The sequence below is a fragment of the Myotis lucifugus genome, unplaced genomic scaffold (assembly GCF_000147115.1).
Source record: "Myotis lucifugus unplaced genomic scaffold, Myoluc2.0 scaffold_248, whole genome shotgun sequence".
NCBI lineage: Eukaryota > Metazoa > Chordata > Mammalia > Chiroptera > Vespertilionidae > Myotis > Myotis lucifugus.
Window position 1 is genome coordinate 1,075,779 of NW_005871296.1, and position 21,181 is coordinate 1,096,959.

The following is a 21,181-nucleotide window of genomic DNA, read 5'->3' on the forward strand; positions in this document are numbered from 1 at the left end:
CTTTGAAGTCCCCTGTCAAGCCCCGCCAGGCAGGGGGCACAGCCTTGAAGTCTCTCCCCTACCTGCTCCTGCCCGGCCCGGCGCTACACAGCCTCAGATCCCTGCTGATCACTTGTTATGGCTCATTACGGGGCACCCCGCCTCCACTGTGGGCACAGCCATCTTGTGTTACAGGAACCCCGCCTCTGCTGTGGGCACAGCCATCTTGTGATAGCGTGAGGGTTAATTTGCATATTACCTCTTTATTATATAGGATGCTATCTCTAGTTGCCTAATTCAGTACCTGGCAATGAAGTTAGCACTCTATAACAAATATGGAATAGAATAGGCCAGAAATCATGCTCTTTATTAAAACATCAGTGACTAAACTAATATCACTGGGGGGACCAATGAAATCAAAGTCCTTTTCTAAAAAAATTATGTATCCCCCTAGTACATATATAAAAAAATATATAAGCAAAATTAGTTGAGATGCTCTTAAAACTTCTTCACATTCAGAGTCTTTAACTCTTCTAATTCACTTTCTTGATGTCCATATTTTACCACATACCGTTCTCTGTTATGAACATTAATGATGTATCATTTCTTAAATGCATATCCATTATTATCTATCTCCAGGGTTTTCTTTAAGATGCTGATACCCATTCTTCACACTTGGAGGCCTGTACACATAGTTACAAATATGGCATGACTGCTCCCTGAGCAAAAGTGATTTTAAGATACCTATCAATTTTAGATATGTTAAATGTGGAAAAAAGTGTCAAAATTAATGAAATATGATATTGAATTTGCAGAATGTTTGGAGGGGAAAAATGCCTTACAGATATTTTGCCCAGAATTAAAATAATATTACTGGCTAAGTACATGTTATTATTGATTTTAACCATTAATCCTTGCTTAGCACTTGACAATATTTAATATTCATGATATCAATTAAGCATTACAGTAGTACAGTGTGATTGGTGTGTCCACTTGGCAGATGGGCAAGCCAAACCCTCAGAGAGCCTCAATAGAAGTCACTAGTAACTGATGAGCCCTTTAGGACCCTTACTCAAACCAAATATAAGAAATAAAAATTTCAGCTTTTTTAGATTTGTCATTAGGATATACACGAAAGGCTTTAACTTTTAGCAACTTTATACAAGTGAATAGCTACATATGAGATTTTATTTATTTGTTTTTTAGAGAGGAAGGGAGAGAGAGAGAGAGAGAGAAGCATCAATATGAGAGACAAGCATCTATAGGCTCCTCCCCTACACGCCCTGACAGGGATCAAACCAGCAGCTTAGGTATGTGCCCTGACTGGGAATTGAACTCACAACCTTTTGGCACATGGGGTGATGCTCCAACCAACCGAGCCACACAGGCCAGGGCTGTATGGGCTTTTTAAAATTGATATCCTCAAAATTTGTGCCATTATGCAGAAATACAGTTTTTATCCTTTTGAAAGTTTCAGGTTTGGGTACCTTTTAGCTGTTTTGTCTTACATTCAACTTGTTTTTAAAAACTGAGGAACCACATATGGATACCAAAAAACAATGTTTTCTTTACATTTTCTATGTGTTTTAAATTAGAACAAAGCTGGGATATCAAAATAGTTTCTGAACTGAATTTATATTTTATTGTATTTTTCTTTCAATTTTTATTTTGAAACATTGCAGATACAGGAACTTATAAAGATAGTATAGAGTGGTCACATGTATCCTTCACTCAGTTTCTTCAGTGGTTATTGAAAGGGCGAGGGCTAGGCCCTCCATCTTGCCCCAGGGTAAGGGCTACGCCCTCCATCTTGCCCCAGGGTAAGGGCTACGTCCTCCATCTTACCTTGGCCACATGCTTGGCAAGGAGCTTCTTCCCGGAAGTCTAAGCCTCTGCTAGCCACACCCAGGAACAAGACACCGACTTGCGCCTGGCCAATCGGCAGAGCACAGTCCTTTCTCCTCCCCTTACTCCAACCCCCCCCATAAAACCCGTCTCTACGCGGGGTTCTCTCTCTCAGCCACTTGGTTTGCCGTTGTGTCGGTGAGTCTGGTGGACGGGGAGCTCAAGCTAGCTTGAAATACAGATTCTTAAGCTTTTGCATCGGATTGGCTGGCTCCCTGATGTGGTTTCTTGGGGATCTTGAAATCTGGGCATAACAGTTATAACTTACATAAATTATTGACCAAAATCAAAACCAGGAATTTGTTATTAGTACATATAGTTCTGTCGTTTTATCACATGTGTAGATAGATTCCTGTGACTACCACCACAATCAATTACAGATTATAGATAACTGCAAAGGTCTTCTTGTGCCTACCTCACCCCTCCCTCACTCACCCCGCCACCTTGTGCATACCTACCTCCTCATCTTCCTCAGTCACAATAGAGGATTGTGAACCATAATCTCAATCCCTGGAAACCACTAATCTTTATTCCGTGTTTCTAATTTTGTCATTTCAAGAATATTATAGATATGGAATCATATGGTATATGACTTCTAGAGATTGACTTTTTTCACTCATCACAATGCCCTTAAAATTCATCTGAGTTGTTTTATAAATAATTTATTCCTTTTTAAGGGTGAATATATTCCATGGTATGGATGTACCATAGTTGTATACTCATTTATCTATTGAGCAACATTTTGGTTGCTTTCAGTTTAAAGCTGCTATAAAAAATTATTTATAAATTTTTGGGATTGAGCCTGCAACCCTGGCATGTGCCCTGACCAAGAATTGAACCATAGGTTGATGCTCAAACACTGAGGCATACCAGCCCGGCTGCCCATTTTTATTTTTATTTATTTATTTTTAAAATATGTTTTTATTAATTTCAGAGAGGAAGAGAGAGGGAGAGAGAGAGAAACATCAGTGATGAAAAGAATCATTGATCAGCTGCCTCCTGCACGCCTCCCTCTTGGGGATCAAGCCCACAACCTAGGCATGTGCCCCTGACCAGAATTGAACCCGGGACCCTTCAGTCTACAGGCCGACACTCTATCCACTGAGCCAAACCAGCTAGAGCGACTGCCCATTTTAATTGGATTAGTTGGAGTTTTTGTGCTGCTGAGTTGTTGTTGTTATTGTTGTTGTTGTTAATCCTCACCTGAGGATATTTTTTCAATTGTTTTTCAGAGAGAGTGGAAGGGAGGGGAGATGGGGAAAGAAAGAGAGAAATACCGATGTGAGCGAGGCACATCAACTGATTGCCTTCTGCATGCGCCCCAAACAGGAATGGGGAGGGAACCTACAACCCAGGTATGTGCGCTTGACCAGGAATCCAATCCAAGACCCTTCAGTCTGTAGGCCGACACTCTAGCCACTGAACAACTGGCGAGGACTGTATATTATATATTTTGGAGAGTAACACCTCAGATATGTGATTGCAGAATATTTCCTTCCATTTTATAGGTTGTCTTTTTATTTTGCTGATTGTTTCTTTTACTGTGCAGAAGCTTCTTACTTTGATGTAGTCCCATTGGTTATTTTTGTTTTTGTTGCTTGACTTTAGGTGTGAGGTCCAAAAAAATCATTGCTATTACTAATGGCAAGGCGCTTATTCTCTATTTTTCTTCTAAGAGTTTTATGGTTTCAGGTGTTACATTTACATCTTTAATTGATTTTGAGTTAATGTTTGTGAGTGGTATGAGATAGAGGTCTAGTTTCACTTCTTTTGCATGTAAATATCCAATTTCCCAGCATTATTTACTAAAGAAAGTGTTTTCCCTCCATTGAGTATTTGTGGCTTCCTGTCAGATATTAGTTGACTCTGTATGTCTACTTCTGAGCTTTCGATTCTTTTCCATTAGTCTGTGTGTCTGTTTTTATGCCAGTATCATATGGCTTTGATTACTATACCCTTGTGATATAGTTTACAATTAGGAAATGTGATGTGTCTGATGTTTTTTTCTCGGGATTGTTTTGGCTATTTAGAGTCTTCAGTTCCATATGAATTTTAGGATTGTTTTTTCTTTTTTGTGAAAAATGCCTTGGAAATCTTTTTTTTTTTAAATTGATTTGAGAGAGAGAGAGAGAGAGAGAGAGAGAGAGAGAAAGAGAGAGAGACATCTTTTGGTTTCCTCCTAAATGTGCCCTGGCCGGGATCAAACCTGAAACCCTTTTTGGTTTTCAGACACTCCAACCTACTGGGCCGGTGCATGCCTTGGAAATCTCGATAGGGATTGCATTGAATCTACCGATGGCTTTGAGTAGTGTGGACATTTTAACAATATTAATTCTTCTGATCCATGAACATGGGTTATCTTTCCATTTATTTAAGTTCTTTAATCAGTGTCTTTTAGTTTTCAGTGTATAAATCTTTCACCTACTTGGTTAAATTTATTCCTGTGTATCTTATTGGTTTTGATGCTATTGTAATTGGAATTGTTATTATTATTTCATTTTTAGATAATTTGTTAGTACTACTAATTTTTGTATGTTAATTTTGTATCCTGCCACTTTACTGAATTCATTTATTAGTTCTAACACTTTTTTTGGTGGAGTCCTTAGGCCTTTCTATATAGAAAATCATGTCATCTGTGAAAAAGACAGTTTGACTTCCTTTCCACTTCTGATGCCTTTCATTTATTTTCTTGCCTGATTACTCTGGCTAGAACTTCCACTACTATGTTGAATAGTGGTGAGAGTGGGCACCCTTTTCTTAACCCCAATATTAGAGAAAAAGCCTTCAACTTTGCACAGTTGAGTATGATGTTAGTTATCTGTGGGCTTGTAATAGTTTGCCTTTATTATTGTGTTGAGATTTTTTTTGGTCTTTATTATTGAGAGTATTGTAGATGTCCCTCCTCTTTTCCCCATTGCTGCTCCATCTGGTTCCTGTCCCACTTTAGGCCTTCACAGCACTATTGTCTGTGGCCAAGGGCAATACATAAGTGCGTATAAGTTATTTGGTTAATCTCTTACTGCCCACCTCTCCCCTTCTCTCCAAGGTTCCTTAGTCTGTTGCATGCTTCTGTGCCTCTGGATCTATTTAGTTTGTCAGTTTATTTTGTTCCTTAGATTCCACATATAAGTAAGATCATGTGATATGTGTCTTTCTCTGACTGGCTTATTTTGCTTAATATAATAACCTCTAGGTCTAGTTTGTTGAGAATTTTTATGAATAGAGATTGAATTTTCAAATACCTTTTCTGGATCTATTGAGTGATTGTATGATTTGTATCTTTATAATTAACTAGAGGCCCAGTGCACGAACTTCATGCACAGGTAGGGTCCCTAGTGGCTGCCGGCTGCTGGCCAGGGTGCCTCCCTTCCCCTGGCCACCTGCTGCCTGGTCAAACTCCCAGTCAAGGGGACAATTTGCATATTAGGCTTTTATTATATAGGATGTAATGAATCACATTTACTATTTTGTGTAAGTTGCATACCAGGGATGAATCATGGAATATAATCTTTTTATAATATGCTGTTGAATTTGGCCTGCTTATCTTTTGTTGAGATTTTTTTTGCATCTATATTTATTAGGGATTTGCTTCTAGTTTTATGTAATGGCTTTATGTGGCTTGGTATCACAGTAATGATGGCCTTGTAAAATGAGTTTATGTGTTCCTTCCTCTTCAGTTGTTTTGGAAATGTTTGAGAAGGATTGGCCTTAATTCTTTTTTATTAAGTGTTTGGTAAATTTTACCCATCAATCCATCTGCTCCTGGACTTTTCTTTGTTGGAAGGTTTCTGATTATTCATTCAATCTTATAGTAATTGGTCAGATTTTCTATTTCTTCATGAGTCAGAGTTGGGAGGTTGTTTCTAGGAATTTATCCAGTTCATCTAGGTAATCTGGTGCAATGATGTATAAATGTTCATAGTAGTTTCTTATGATCCTTTGTATTTCTGTGATACCAATTTTAATGTCTCCTCTTTTATTTATAATTTTATGCATTTGTGATCTCTCCACCTCTCCCTCTCATGCTATTCCATGTTGTTAATTGTGTTCTGACAGTTTTGTATATCCTTTGTTTCTTGTTTCTTTATCTTTCTGTCTTCTTTGTGATTTGATGACTTTTTGTAGCAATATTCTTAGACACCTGAATCACAATATTTTGTGTAATTACTATAGGTTTTTCCTTATTTGTTACCATGAGACTTACATAAAATGTAACACCCTTTAAGCTGATAACTTAATTTTGCTAACATATAAACTGGACATTTTTGCTCCCTCCCTCCTCTAGTATATTTTAGGTTATTGATGTTTCAATTTATATCAGTTTTATATTGTGTATTCAGTAACAAATTATTGTATTTATAGTTATTTTTAATATGTTTGTTTTTTAACTTTTAAACTCAAGTTGTCATTCAGTTATTTAGCACCATTATAGTATTAGAAATTTGACTTTGACTGTATATTTACCATTACCAGTTAGTGTTACACTTAACATTCATACATTCTCATGATTTTAGTTAGCATCCTATTTCTGCTTGAGGAACTTACTTTAGTATTTTTTGTAAGCAGGTAGAGTGGTAATGGACTCCCTCAGCTTTTGTTTTTTGGGGAAAGCTTTTACTTCTCATTTTTTCTGAGAAGCAGCTTTGCCAGGTATAGTATTCTTAGCTGATAATTTTATTCTTTCAATATTTTAAATATATCACCTCATTCTCTACTGGTCTGCAGAGTTTCTGCCCATAGTCTTATTGGGGGTGTGGTGTCGAGGGGGAGGGTTGTATGTGATGTTTTACTCTTCTGCTTCTTTCAGTATCATTCTGTGTTTGACTTTTGACAATGTCATTATGATGTGTCTCTGTGTAGCACTCTTTGGCATCCTTTGGGCCTCATGACTCTGGATGTCCATGTCTCGCTCCAGGTTTGGGAAGTTTTCAGCCATTATTGCTTTACAAATGCTTTCTGTCCTTTCCTCTTTATCTTCCTTCCAGCATTTTCATAATGCATATATTGTTCTTTGGATGGTATCCTATGAGACCCATATGCTTTCTTCACTTTCACGTTTTCATTTTTTATTTTCCTCTGTGCTCCTCCATCTAGTAAACTGATTCTTTCTTCTGCTTGACTGAGTCTGATGTTTAAACTCTCCAATGAATTGTTCAGGCCAGTCATATATTTCAACTTTAAAATTGCTGGGTATTTTTTTTAAATATTGTTTGATTGCTTAAAATATTACTAAGAGTAGTACTCCTTTAGTGGTGTCATGTTGGCTCAGCTCTCTATTCCAGTGCCATTGTAAGCAGAGCTGTAGGTTGTGCTATGCAGCTACCCGGGTATTCTGGTTAGGCTACATGGCTTGGTAGGCCTGGAGGCTGTTTTCAGCCCTATGCAGGGCTTCAAATTTGCTTCCCAAACTGGTCTGTGTAACAGATGCCACAGTTGATACGGCTTGCTGGCTGGGAACCTGAATAAGACAAAACTGAGCACCAACCTTCCGGGCCATATGGGGTCACCAGCTGGGTTTTGCAGATGAGCAGGATCACTGGTCAGGTGCTCTGCTTACGTACTACTAGGCTACTTAGCTTCCCAGGTGCTCTGGCCAGGTTTCTTGGTGAGGTGGGACTGGAGGCTGCACTCAGCAGTAGACAGCTAAGAATTGGCATCCCTGCCCGAGTGGGAAGCATAACTGGCTCCCAAGCCAGCAAGGCTCGTTGTTTGAGGTCTTGAATCGGGCAAAACTGTGCATCGAGTTTCCTGGCCAGATGGGATCATGTCTTGTGTTCATATTCTTAAGAAACTGTCAAGTAATTTCCACTGGCAATGTATGAATGATCCAGTGTCTCTACGTCCTCTTAAGCACTTGGTGTTATCACAATTCTTCATATTAGCCATTCTAATAGATGAGTAGTGGTATTTCATTGTGGTCTTAATTTTGCAATTTCATAGATTTTGCTCTTTACATTTCCTTCTGCGTATCTTGAGTTTAATTTGCTTTTTTTTCTAGTTTCTTGAGGTGGGAGCTTATATCATTGACTTGAGACCTTTATTCTTTTCTAATGTCAATGCTTAGTGCTATGAATTTTTCTCTGTGTTGTTTTAGCTACATCACACACATCTAGATATATTGTATTTTCATTTTTATTCAGTTTAATGTGTTGTTGGTTGTTGTTTTTTTCATTCTCTTGAGACCTTCTCTGACTCATGGATTAATTAGAAGTGTGTTATTTAGTTCCCAAGTGTGGACAATTTTATGTTATCTTTTTTCTATTTCTAGTTTGATTCCATTGTGTTCAGAGAACATAGAAAGTGTGATTTCAGTTCTTTTAAATCATTTGAGGTTTGTTTTGTGGGTCAAGACACTGTCACTCTTGGTATATATTCCACAGTCACTTGAAAATAATATGTATTTTGTTGTTTGGTGGAGTTTTCTATAAAAGTTTATTAGATTGTGTTGGTTGATGGTATTATTGAGTTCTATATCACTGCTGACTTACTGACTTCTTGATTAATGTTAGAAAGAGGTATTAATGTTTCCAGCTGTAATAGTATATTTGTCTGTTATTCTTTTCAGTTCCATCAGTTTTTGCTTCACATATTTTGCAGCTCTTTTGTTTGGTACATACACCTTTAGGTTTTCTTCTTGGTGGATTGACATGATGTAATGTTATTCTCTGTCTCTTATAATTTCCCTTGCTGAAGTCTACTTGATAGAGCCATACCTGTTTTCTTTTAATTAATGCTTGCATAGTCTGTCTCTTTCCATCCTTTTACTTTCAACCTAATTATATAATTCTATTTGGGATGAGTTGCTTGTAGGAAATATAAAGTTGATTCTTTTTTTAAAATCTACACTGCTAATGTCTGTCTTTTAGTTGGTGCATATAGACTGTTTACACTTATTGATTTACATGTATTGCAATTATTGATATGTTAGTATTTAAGTCTGCATTTTTTGTTTGGTTGTCTGTTTAGTCACATTGATTGGTTGCCTCCCATTCGCACACTGACTGGGGCCAGGGATCAAGCCTGCAACCGAGGTATGTACCCTTGACCAGGAATCAAATCCATGACCCTTTGGTCTGAGGGCCAATGCTCTAACCACTGAGAAAAACTAGCCAGATCCATACTATTCTTAATATAGTACATTAGCTATCCAGTGAAACTTGATTTGTGCTATGAAAAATAATAGACACTAGCCACATGTATTAATTGGGGGTTCTCCAGAGAAATGAACCAATTGGAGGGAGGGAGGGAGGAAGGTATAGATAATAGGTAGGTAGGTAGGTAGGTAGGTAGATAGATGATAGATTGATTTACTATAAGGATTTGGCTTACATGTTTATGAAGGTAGAGAAGTCTCAGTCAGCAAGCTGGAGACCCAGGAGAGCTGATAGTAAAGTTGTCGTCTATCTGAGTCTTAGTTCAAGGAGAAGCCTGATATCCCAACTCAAAGACAGTCAGGCAGAGAGAAATAATTCTTTCTTACCTTTCTGTTTTCTTCAGGCTTTCAGTGGATTGGGTGAGTCCCACTCACACTAAGGAGGGCAATTTTCTTTATTCAGTCTACTGATTCAAATGATAATCTCATCCAGAAACACCCTGGCAGACACACCTACAAATAATGGTTAGCCAAATAGTAAATTTGACACATAAAAGTAACCATCACATTATATATGGCTACTGATCACTTAAAATATTGCTAGAGCAACTAAGAAACTATTTTTTCTTCAGCTTAAGTAATTTAAAGAGCTAAACATGGGTCATGGTTACTGTCTGCAGCAGTAGATTGTCTCAGTCCTCGAATGGAGCTTTAGGACCATTCAGACTACCTCTCTAGTGTCTGGTTTCCACCTAGGCTAGAAATACATCCTCTGCGAGGACCAGCTTAGTGATAAGAAGTCCAAATACCATGAGACTGCCACATATCGAGAAGTATAAGCTAGCCACATGGAGAGATCGCAGAGAGAGAGAGGGAACCCCATGTGTTCTAACAATCCATTTGAAGCATCAGAAACGTGAATGAAAAAGCCATATTGTACCTCTAACCCAGTCAGGCCTTCAGATTGAGACAGACCAGTAAGCTAGGACAAGTGCAATAGGGAAACAGACAGAGAGCTGAACAAACTGGCAGAGGAATTGACAGCTGATACAGAAAGTCACCTCCCTAGAGATAATATTAGGCCTCAGCTGTATTTCAGCTCCAGGTCCAGAAAAGCAGGAAAACCGGGTGGGCAACACCAGGACCAGCTGCAATGACTAAGGACCCCCTGCCCTGACACTGACCAATCAGTGGAGACCATGACCCTGAAGGAGCACACCTAGAAAACTGATGAATAATCTGCAAAAACCCTTCCCTGAGACCTCCACTAAGATTCCCACCCACAAGAGAGAGAGAAAAGCCTCAAGGCAAAGGCCCCAACTTGTGCACTCCCTGTGGGGAGCAGCCCCGCCATCCCCTTTCCTTCTTCCCTCTCTTATTCCCCACAGGCATGCGTATCCGTATCGGTAAAGGACCCCATGAGACTTCCAACCAGGGGAGCAATAGGCAGCAGCTCCTCCCAGGCTCACCCCTGAACCTGTTCCCAAGGCCCCCTTTTCTCTGCCTTCCCAGTGAGCTAGGGCAGCCCAGCCTAGGCTCTCCTGTTGCTGCTTCCATGCAAAGCCCTTTCTTGTTCTACTGTCCCAGCTTTAATAAATGTTCCCGCATAGCCACCTGGACTCATGTGAAATTTTTCCTGCACTAAGTCAAGAACCCACACACTACTGGTGAGTCCTAGGAGACCCACCAAGGGCTAGATCCCCTTCCCAGTAACAAGATGACTTCAGCCAGAGCTGCCGTCTGACTCTAACCATATGAAAACCCCCAAGCAAGAAGCTTCAGCTAATCCCACAGAACCATAAGAGATTACAAGTTTTTTTTCTTAAGCCACTAAATTTTGGGGTGATTTGCAAAGCAATAGATAACCAAAACAGAAATATCCTAAGAAATCGAGGTTCTATATTTCTTTGCCTACTCTCATTCCTAGTCATCTTTTCCTTTCTGTTTCCTAGTTCCTGGCTTTTGGTGGTGTCAACTTGCATGCTTAGAACTGAGTTTGCAATTTGGGATAGTCACAATTATCTGGCCTTCAACTATCCAAGATTTCTGACCTCATGTTTAAAAGGCCTTTAAAATAAAGTTATTTGTTTTTTCTTTCTGCTTTCAAATAAGCCAACTTGGATCAATGCTTGCCTTTTTCTTCCTTAGCAAAGGCCATAAATAGTTAACACAATTTAACACAGATTCCACCCACCCAGCCCCCCCTCCACCAGTTGTCTTTTAAAAGTCAAAAGGCATATAGCTGCAAGGAGTGTCTTGGTCATGACTGTAAGAACCCACTGTTTACATGAATTCTGCTTACTTGTGTCAGAATCAAACAATTTGTGCCAGAATTAAAATCAATATTTTAACATCTGCTTTGTTACGAGAAGAAAATGAGTGGGCGGGGAGAGGGATGTGTTGGGTATATACCCAAATGATTACTATATAAATAATGGCTCTTACATAAAACAAGACTAATCAGGTAGTGAGATTCTATATAAGCTATTTATACAATTTATAAATTGTGCTACTTAACACATTTATATATCTTGAACTGTATCCCTTAATAATATACTTTTTATTCCAGTGAACACATTTATACAAATTTAAAAGGAATTTATTTTTAAGTGTCATGAAAACAAATGTTTAGAACCAGGATTACTATTTTGTCATTGTTCTTAGTGAGCATTTTTTATAATTGATAAGAGGGCAAATTTTGATCTGAAAATTTTATTGGGACTCTACTTCAGTGATTTTTTTTTTCATTTCAGTTCTAAGTACAAATAGAAATTGGCTATGGATAATTCATATGCTTTCAATCAACGAAGCTCATGTAATGGAATTCCATCTGAGAAAACAAACAACTTACTTGTGTCAGAAGATCATGGACAGAAAATCTTGAGTGTACTACAGAATTTTAGAGAACAAAATGTCTTTTATGATTTCAAAATAATCATGAAAGATGAAATAATCCCATGTCATCGTTGTGTGTTAGCAGCGTGCAGTGACTTTTTCAGGTACTTTACCTTGTGTATGCCTCAGATTTTATGATATGGATAATTAAGTTAGCTTTTTAAACTCTCCTCAACTTTCCATCCACAGGAGCATGCAACAGTAATTTTTATTTCTTGAAAAGAGCTCATTAGAGCCTAGATTAACTAATTATTTTTGAGCATGAGAATTTAGGACTATCTTTTGTGATGTTTTATAGAACATTAGTCCCTTAAAATGGTCAGGGGAAAATTGTTTTCATCTGCAGTCATTTTATGTAGGGGATCCCTGCACTGTGTCCTTTAGAAAAAGAGGAAAGAACAGATTCGTCCAAAATGGAATCCAAGTTCAAAGAAAATGAGGAGTCTGAGAGGAAAATACATTTCAGTCACGTATTGATTGTATCAATGGATTATCGGGAAGAGAGGGACTCCAACCCAGAGGATTTCACTATACTAGTGAGAAGTTCCTCCGGAAGCATTTCTGAAGGGGACCCAGCTTGTTCCAGTTTTGGCAGCCTTCTGAATATAAGTTGGTTCCCATGTAGATCATCTTACAAGGAGTGTCTTAGTCATGGCACTGTAAGAACCCACTGTTCACATTGGGAATTCTGCAAGGGTTGGGGTCAAACACATGACCCTGTGAGGCCTCTTGGTGGCATCCTGGACTTCAGCCGTCCCAGTCACCCTGCAGTAAACTGAAGTGCTCATTGCAGCCTTTTACATTATGTTCAAGTTTGAAGCAATTTTTATTTGAAGTAAACAGGGTTTAAACCTCTAATAAACAAACAATGTAAGAGTAAAATTTAAGACAAAATATACTTTTTATTCCAGTGAACAACTCTTATTAGCTGTTTGCCTAACTACACTGTATGTTTTCATCTGTTTTTTGGTTTTTTTTCCAGTTCTTTTCTCAGATAACTTCTGTTATTTTTCTTTATACTTCCCTGGAGCCCTAACTGTTCTTATGCTCTGTCACTCTCAGTTCCACCAGTTTCTTCCCCTCTGTCCCAATCCAGTTTTTCTTCCAAGTAGTTCTGTTCTGCTCCCTTATCCTCATGTCACCTCTTCATCAGAGGAAGCTGTATAGTACAGTGCTGCAGCACTTGGCCTCTTAATACGCATGACCTAAATCTAAATCCCAGCTCTACCATTTATTAGATAGGTGACTGTAGGTGTGGGACTTGGTTACTGTTTCATTTTTTGAAATCACTTTCCCTTTTTCCTAAAGTGCTGTATGAAATGTGTCCTTTTAGATGTGTGTTTATCTTATTTGGTGGATGTCCCCACAAAGACAGATGCACTTGCAACATCTGTTATCTCACTGTATTCCTTCTTTCATAGGTCTCAGTACTGCCAAATCAAAAATTCATTTTGAAAGAGACTTTTAAATACTAACCGCAGAAGCATTATGTACCTTAAATAATTTTAGTTGTTACCTGCAGAGTTGGTACTAATTAACCAACCCATAAATAAATAAATTAAGTCATAAGAGAGAGATTTTGTGAATAATACATAAGAACATCAAATCAGTATACAAAATTTGAATCTTTTTATAGCCTTCTTTGGATTAGTTGCTATAGCTCAGTTATAATGAATATTGTGCAATGTGGGAGTTATGTAATACATATGTTTTGTAGATAAATAGTATTGTATGTATCCATTCAAATTTTAAACTAATTTATTACGATGCTTTGAAATATATCTTAAATCAACTTAAGGGTAAAGGAAATCTTTTCAAGGTAATACTGAAAATTTTCATGGAATAGATTATTTCTGTTTACTTCTTCTATGTTCTTTATTTTTGCAGGGCTATGTTTGAAGTAAACATGAAAGAAAGAGATGGTGGGAGTGTTACCATTACCAATTTGTCCGCCGAAGCAGTAAAAGCCTTCCTTGATTATGCCTATACTGGAAAAACAAAGATAACAGATGATAATGTGGAAATGTTCTTCCAGGTGTCATCGTTTCTTCAAGTTCCCTTCCTATCCAAAGCCTGCAGTGACTTCTTAATAAAAAGTATTAATATTGTCAATTGTTTACAGTTATTATCTATATCAGATAGCTATGGCTCTCCCCGTTTGTTTGATCATGCATTATACTTTGTACAACATCACTTTTCCTTGTTATTTAAATCCAGTGATTTCTTAGAGATGAATTTTGGAGTAGTGCAGAAATGTCTGGAATCAGATGAATTAGATGTTCCTGAAGAAGAAACTGTACTGAAAGTTGTCTTGAATTGGACTAAATATAACTTAGAAGCAAGGCAAAAGCATCTGCCTTATTTGATTAAAAAAGTCAGATTACATCAATTACCTGAGGAGACACTTCAAGACTGTCTGCTCAGTGAAGAGTGTTTACTCAAAAACACCAACTGTTTTGACATAGTCATGGATGCAATTAAATGTGTGCAAGGTTCTGGTGGACTTTTCCCTGATGCGCGACCATCCACAACTGAAAAATACATCTTTGTTCACAAAACTGAGGAAAATGGCGAAAATCAACATACATTTTGCTATAATATCAAAACTGATTCGTGGAAAATACTGCCACAATCACACCTGATTGATTTGCCCGGATCTAGTCTGGCAAGTTACGGAGAAAAAATATTCTTGACAGGTGGTTGCAAAGGGCCGTGTTGTCGAACAGTTCGGCTTCATATTGCAGAGTCATACCATGACGCCACTGATCAAACCTGGTGCTATTGTCCAATCAAAAATGATTTCTGCCCAGTATCAACCATGAAAACACCCAGAACCATGCATACATCGGTTATGGCTCTTAATAGATTGTTTGTCGTAGGTGGAAAGACGACGGGATCTCAGGACATTAAAAGTCTCCTAGACGTTGAATCTTACAACCCTCTTTCCAAAGAATGGATGTCTGTTAGCCCGTTACCCAGGGGCATCTACTACCCCGAAGCAAGTGCATGCCAAAATGTAATTTATGTGCTTGGATCAGAGGTAGAGATTACAGATGCCTTTAACCCATCGCTTGATTGCTTTTTTAGATACAACGCTACAACTGATCAGTGGTCTGAGTTAGTAGCAGAGTTCGGGCAGTTTTTTCATGCCACACTAATCAAAGCTGTCCCGGTAAACTGCACACTGTATATATGTGACCTTTCCACCTACAAGGTTTATAGTTTTTGTCCCGATACTTGTGTCTGGAAGGGTGAAGGATCTTTTGAATGTGCAGGCTTTAATGCAGGTGCAGTTGGAATTGAAGATAAAATTTACATATTAGGCGGTGACTACGCACCCGATGAAATCACAGATGAGGTGCAGGTCTACCACAGCAGCAGGTCCGAGTGGGAGGAAGTGTCACCGATGCCAAGAGCCTTAACTGAGTTTTACTGCCAGGTGATTCGGTTTAACAAATACCGGGACCCCTGGTTTTCTAACCATTTCTAAAAGTAGTGTGTGCTTAGACATTGTAAAACTCTTCCGGTTCTAGAAACCTAGGGGAGGTTTGTTAAATAACAGTTGGTAAAAAAGGTCTATACATCTTAAATTAAAATTTACCTTCTATTAGAGAATTACTATGAATGTACACTGTGTAAGAATTAGCAGTTCCCAGAAACTTAAAATATAAAATGCATTTTACCAAAAATTATACTGAATATAATTTAATCTTGGAGAATCCAGAATACTTGTATTGTCTTCTGTAAATAAAACTCATAGGCTTGAATGTTTTAATTTTTAACAATGAAATACAAAAACAAATCAAATAGTAAAAACAAAATTCACAGATTTGTACTATGTAAATGGGAGAAATCTCTTTAGGTAGTATAATGAATTATGTACACTATATTTTATGAACTGAAAAATAAATTACAAAGGTGAGAATCTTACCCTGTTACTACAGGTTTAAGAGTTGTTCAATTCCTATCCTTTCTGATCATAGTTAGCTTCTTTTAAGTACTTTTTTCTTTCACCATTATTTGGTCAGAAATTTTTCTAAAATGCAATGTGTTTCCCCAGCATCCTAAACTGTGCACTGAACATGAACATTTTTTATAATTCAACTTTTTAATGACTCAACTCCTCATTAGGAATGTAATGTACCATATTATACTTTCATAATGCTACCAGCAGTTACTGAAATGTTTTTAAAATTGCCGTTCCTATTAGAGCTCAGTGTTAGTTGGATTTGATGTCTACAAGTATGTCTCCCTTATTTTCTGGCTCAAGCTCAATAAATTAACATTCTTAATTTAATTATTAGTTCTAAGTTACACTGCCCTGAGTTTACTTAACATGTGTGAAGTTCATGGATTCTTGGATGGAAATGCTGAGATACTTTTTCTGTATCATTGCCAGGCTCCAACATAATTGAGGATTAGGCAATCGGACCTCTGGCTAAGTGGATCATTATCATTGCATTTTTTAAACTATAAAATATCCAACTTTGTGTTGCAAATAGGAATTTCAGCACTTAAATTAGTACCATATGAGTTTCCTGTGATGATATCCAAGTGTAAAGCACCAGGTTGGTTTGTTACTTTAGTAAATTATTCATAGTGAATTATTTTCTAAATTAAGAACAAAATTTAAATTTAGAAAATGTTGGTATTGATAGTAGTATTCACAACCAACATCTGTTCAGATGTTTCATCACCTTTAACCCAAACAATGGAAGAGTATTCATCATCCTTGTTCTCAGCTAGGATGATTCTGGCTTTGCAAAAGGATATGCTTCTTTAATCAGTTTAAAAGATATAAGCATTTTAGGTTTTAAGACCCCCTATTTACATCTCAGGCAATGTGTAGATTGGATTTCTCCAATGTAGTTCCCATACTCTAGTAAATGTTAATCTGTTGTAAATGTCCATATTCTTTAGAAGTATGTTCCAAAGTAGAAATATACCTAAGTGAAGGTTCTTTTATTTTATCATATAAATGTATACAATCATAAGTTCAAATGTATTTTTCAAAATAGAATAGGATATTAGAACACATTATCATGCAATTACAAAAGCAGGGACTGGCCCTAATCAGATAGGAAGTATTCTGTAGAATTGGTGGCCTTCTTCCCTGCCTACCTTAGTTGGCTCGCTCTCTCTCTCTCTCTCTCTCTCTCTCTCTGGCTTTGAAAACAAATTTACACCATAACAGTGGGTGGCCTATATGTATGTGGATTCACTCAACTCTATCACTCTTCTTATCGCCCATTGATTAATGGTAATGTTTCTGGAAATAGCCTTGTAATCCAGGCCTGGGTGGCTCCCTCTGCATTTGGTATAATATACTTTCTAATGCACAAGGCCTCCTGCCTTGGTTTCTATAATTGCTGCAGGCACCTTACTCATTTTTCCTATTGCCATCCCTTTACATCTGTACCCAAGTGCTCTTCATCGTTTATATCTGCCAGAAAAGTATTCTCTCTAGTCACAAATCCCCAAACTCTTCCTTTACTGTTCCTTTTCCTTGGCCCAATTGTAACCTGTGGTAGGCTTGTCCCTGTTAATAGTTGATGTTGTTCTAATTGTGTGCCTTCTTATAAGATAGCACTTTAATTTGATCTATCTGCATTGCTTGTGTGTATTCAAAAATCCTCAAGCACCCAACCACACAGACACATGGTCAGTGACTGAACTGGTTATATTTTTCTGATCCTGTCAATCACCGTGGCTTCATTGCCCAAGAACCGTGTGTGTGTGTGTGTGTGTGTGTGTGTGTGTGTGTGTGTGTATACATATATATATATATATATATATATATATATTTTCAGATCTCACTCTCCATTCTGGATCTCTGATGTGCAAGTTTCAGTGTTTTCTCGTCTATTCAGTACCCCAGAAGGAGCTATTTTTTCTGCCTCTAAGGTTAGGGAAGAGAGAATAATATTCTTTTATCGGTGACCTCTTCCTTAAGTATTTTTTTCCTTTCTAGTCTGATTTTCTTTCATTATCATTCTTCAGCCACTGCCGCAGTGTAAGAGACAAAATGATTGTGCTCATTATCCAGATTGCTTTCAATCTTGTGGAAGAACTCTAACACTTTTAATCCTTTATCATTTCTCTTGCTCCACTACATTTGGATTATGCACACACACAAAATGCTGATACTGTAAATCTTCTAAAATTGAAAGTAGGTATATGGCATTATTAAATATAAAAAAGATTACACTTAACATTTTTTGAAATAAATTCAAAGTTAATGGATATTCCTAGAGTGATCTTCAAACTTGATTTAAAATGTGGAGCACCTTTTATTCATCTGTTGCCTGGGAGATGGAGCATATGAAGAATATTTGAATAATCAAAATTGACTACATTCCCCAAACACTCAACTGTAGTTTGGGGATGGAAAGAGGTCTTTATCACCACATCCTGCAACATAATTCCATTTTCCCCAGATACCAAGAAGAGCAATTGAGTATATGTTCAGTGTACCCAGTTCAAGTTACACGATTCGGGAATCGGAATCAAGTATAGAGGGAAGCATTTGCTTGCATTTCGAGATATGGACGCAATTTAATGTAATGATTAAATATATTGTTGACTATATAATGTTACTTTTAGATCACCATTCTCAGTTTAATTGGATCCAGTGTTTGGAATATCTTTTCTCATATTTAGAACAGAATTTGTAAGACTCAAAAATGTCTCCCAATAGGCAGCTCTAGAGGGCAACCTAAAAGCAAAGGCTAGAATTTGTAGGGAAGCAGATTTCTGTTCAACATAAGAAAAAACTTTACTCCAAATTATAAAGCCATATATATAAAGAGACAAGTGATCAAAGACTGAGGCATGTGGCACATGATTAGTCCAATAAATTCCTACACGGGAATGTACAACCCAAGATTTCTACATTCTATTTACATACACCTTTTTATATTAATAGTTTTCTGACATGTGACTAATTGCTTTCTCCTCCAATTTATTCAGGATTTTTGTAACAATTTCAATGGTTCTGCATACTTAAGATTTAAATAGGATTTGAGTCTTAAAACTACATCATTTCAAGAGCATTCCTATTAAAGAAAATTTGTTCTGTGTTCTTTAATTACTCAGGAAAAAGTCTGCAAATGGTGCTGACATAATGGTAAGCTGCTAATAAGGATTTTTCCTTCTGCCTACCATAGGTGCACATTTGTTTTATATAAATAGAAACTGAAAGACCAGTACCTAACATTTTATTCTGAATTATTCTTATTTTGCTGCTAATGTATCTATATATTTAAATGTAGTGATTCTCATTAAAGGTTGTGTGATTTAAGAGAAATCTTTATATCTTAAAAATGTAGATGTATTTATAAATAATATTTGATGGCACTATGATGCTTAATCAAATTTAATATCTAAATAGTGGATATAATCAGAGGATGATGCTATCACATCAAAGGACAACTATTCTAAACCATATTGAAACTTGAAAATAACCAAAACAACCTTAGCATCTAATACAGCTTTCACCTGTTATAGAAAGCCCCTCTAAATTCTAAAACACCCTTGAACGATGATTTTTTTAAATTTGTAAGTCAACGTTTTCAGTGGTAAAGAGCTCACCACCTCCATTTTTGAGCAGTTCTATTGGAAAGTTCTTCCTAACATTAAAAGCAATTCTGCCTCCTGGTAATAATTTCCAGCCCTTCGTCCTAGATTGCTGTCTCCATAAGTGTCCCACTTCTCTAAGATCAAAGCCTCATTTTCCTTATTTACATGTTTAGCACTTTAAAACCTGCCACAATGGCCAGGACGGCATGCTTCTCCTTGTGTAACTGCCTCTGTGTGGTGGGTTACACCTGACCAGCATCACAGAAACTCTTGATAATTCAGGCATCTCTGTAGATCCTATTAATCCAATTTGGGCTGGAGCCTCTCTCTCTCTCTCTCTCTCTCTCTCTCTCTCTCTCTCTCCTCACTCCCTCCTACTCTTATCAACATAACCACAAACATATTTTCTGGGAGAGGAATTCTACAACCAAATTTTAATGTCTTTTAATCATTTGTCATTGGATATGGTTTTCAGAATTTTAAAAACACATCTAAAACAAGACCCTAAAAAGTGTACACAAAAAAAGAAAGAAAGAAACCAAAGTAGTCACATCCTTGGTGGTTAATGAGGACAATTTACTTGCAAATTAATCAAGACCAGCCTTATGGTAATAACAATCTAAGTTTGGAGATTCATCTGTGCTGTTAACCAGTTGGATAGAGTATATTTCCATAAAACAGTGCCATTATTATAAAAAAAAACTTTATGGGTCACATAGCTTTATTCATTTCAATATCTTTGACCACATTCCCAACCATAACTGTCTAGCTCAACAAATTATTAATTTGGTCCCAAGGGTAACAAGGTTGCTGGAGTAATGAGAGCAGCACGGTTCTCTGAGTATCATGATTGTGTAAATATTTCTTTACATGTCTGTCTTCCTCATTAAATTGGAAGCTCTTAGGAATAGGGACGTACATTCCTCATTACTGGACCTAGTAATTAGCACAGTGTCTGCATATAATAAGGCATCCAATACACTGATAATATATTGAGCTAATATGTGAAGTAAAATATATTTATTAGTTATATTGTTAATGAATGGGTTTGATACAATTGTACATTTTGCAGCTTTTTTCATCTACAAAGGAAATTAATTGGATTTACATTAGGATTTTACATTTTAGAATGCTATCACATTGTACTTGAGTTATTTATGTCTTCTCTTTAAAATATTTGATATCTTTTTCGTTTAAAGTCTGAGAAATTGGGTTCGGTAACTCATACAACTTCAATTTTTATTAGTCTATGGGAAAGTTAATAATGAAGCATTTTTTAATTTGAGAGTGAAATTGCATTATCCAGTGCACTGCCCACCTTTGGAGAACATGTATAGTTGATTATATAACTGTACAGGATATGCATAGTTGGTTCTTGGAAGTGAAATTATAGATTCAAAGGCATTTATCCACCTAATTTTTTAGTGCTTATAGCTTATTTATTCTCAGTGAATTTTATTTATACTAATTCTCTGTTTCCTTTCAAAGGCAATAATAGATAAGACAACGACTACAGATTTTATTATTAGTCAACCGTTTCTCTTATAAGAGCATGATAGTTTTAGTGGCCTTTTCCCGTTTGGGGGTAGTGCTCAAAGCTACTTATATTACATACACAAGTAATTTGCTTAATTTCTCTGTCATTGGAATGTGGGCTTTTCTCATAGGCTGTGAGAAATAAAATCAGCATTTTCGCAGGTTCATGTTAACCAGATGAACATGTAATAAAAC

At 37.0% G+C, this 21,181-nt stretch overlaps 1 protein-coding gene across 6 annotated transcripts in view; it reads left to right on the top strand.

The window, feature by feature from the left end:
- KBTBD3 (kelch repeat and BTB domain containing 3) overlaps positions 1 to 15,598 on the top strand; it is a 20,002-nt gene extending 4,404 nt beyond the window's left edge. For 3 of the 6 annotated variants that reach the window (XM_006098827.3, XM_023762518.1, XM_014464412.2), the window contains 2 exons: positions 11,731 to 11,976; positions 13,760 to 15,598. In XM_006098827.3, the coding sequence (XP_006098889.1) occupies positions 11,756 to 11,976; positions 13,760 to 15,362 (1,824 nt within the window). In that variant the 5' untranslated portion in view covers positions 11,731 to 11,755 and the 3' untranslated portion in view covers positions 15,363 to 15,598. Of the gene's footprint in view, positions 1 to 3,178; positions 3,240 to 11,730; positions 11,977 to 13,759 lie in introns of those variants that run through there. The other 3 variants (XM_023762520.1, XM_023762521.1, XM_014464413.2) reach the window with 2 other exon arrangements.
- Positions 15,599 to 21,181: the final 5,583 nt, after the last annotated feature.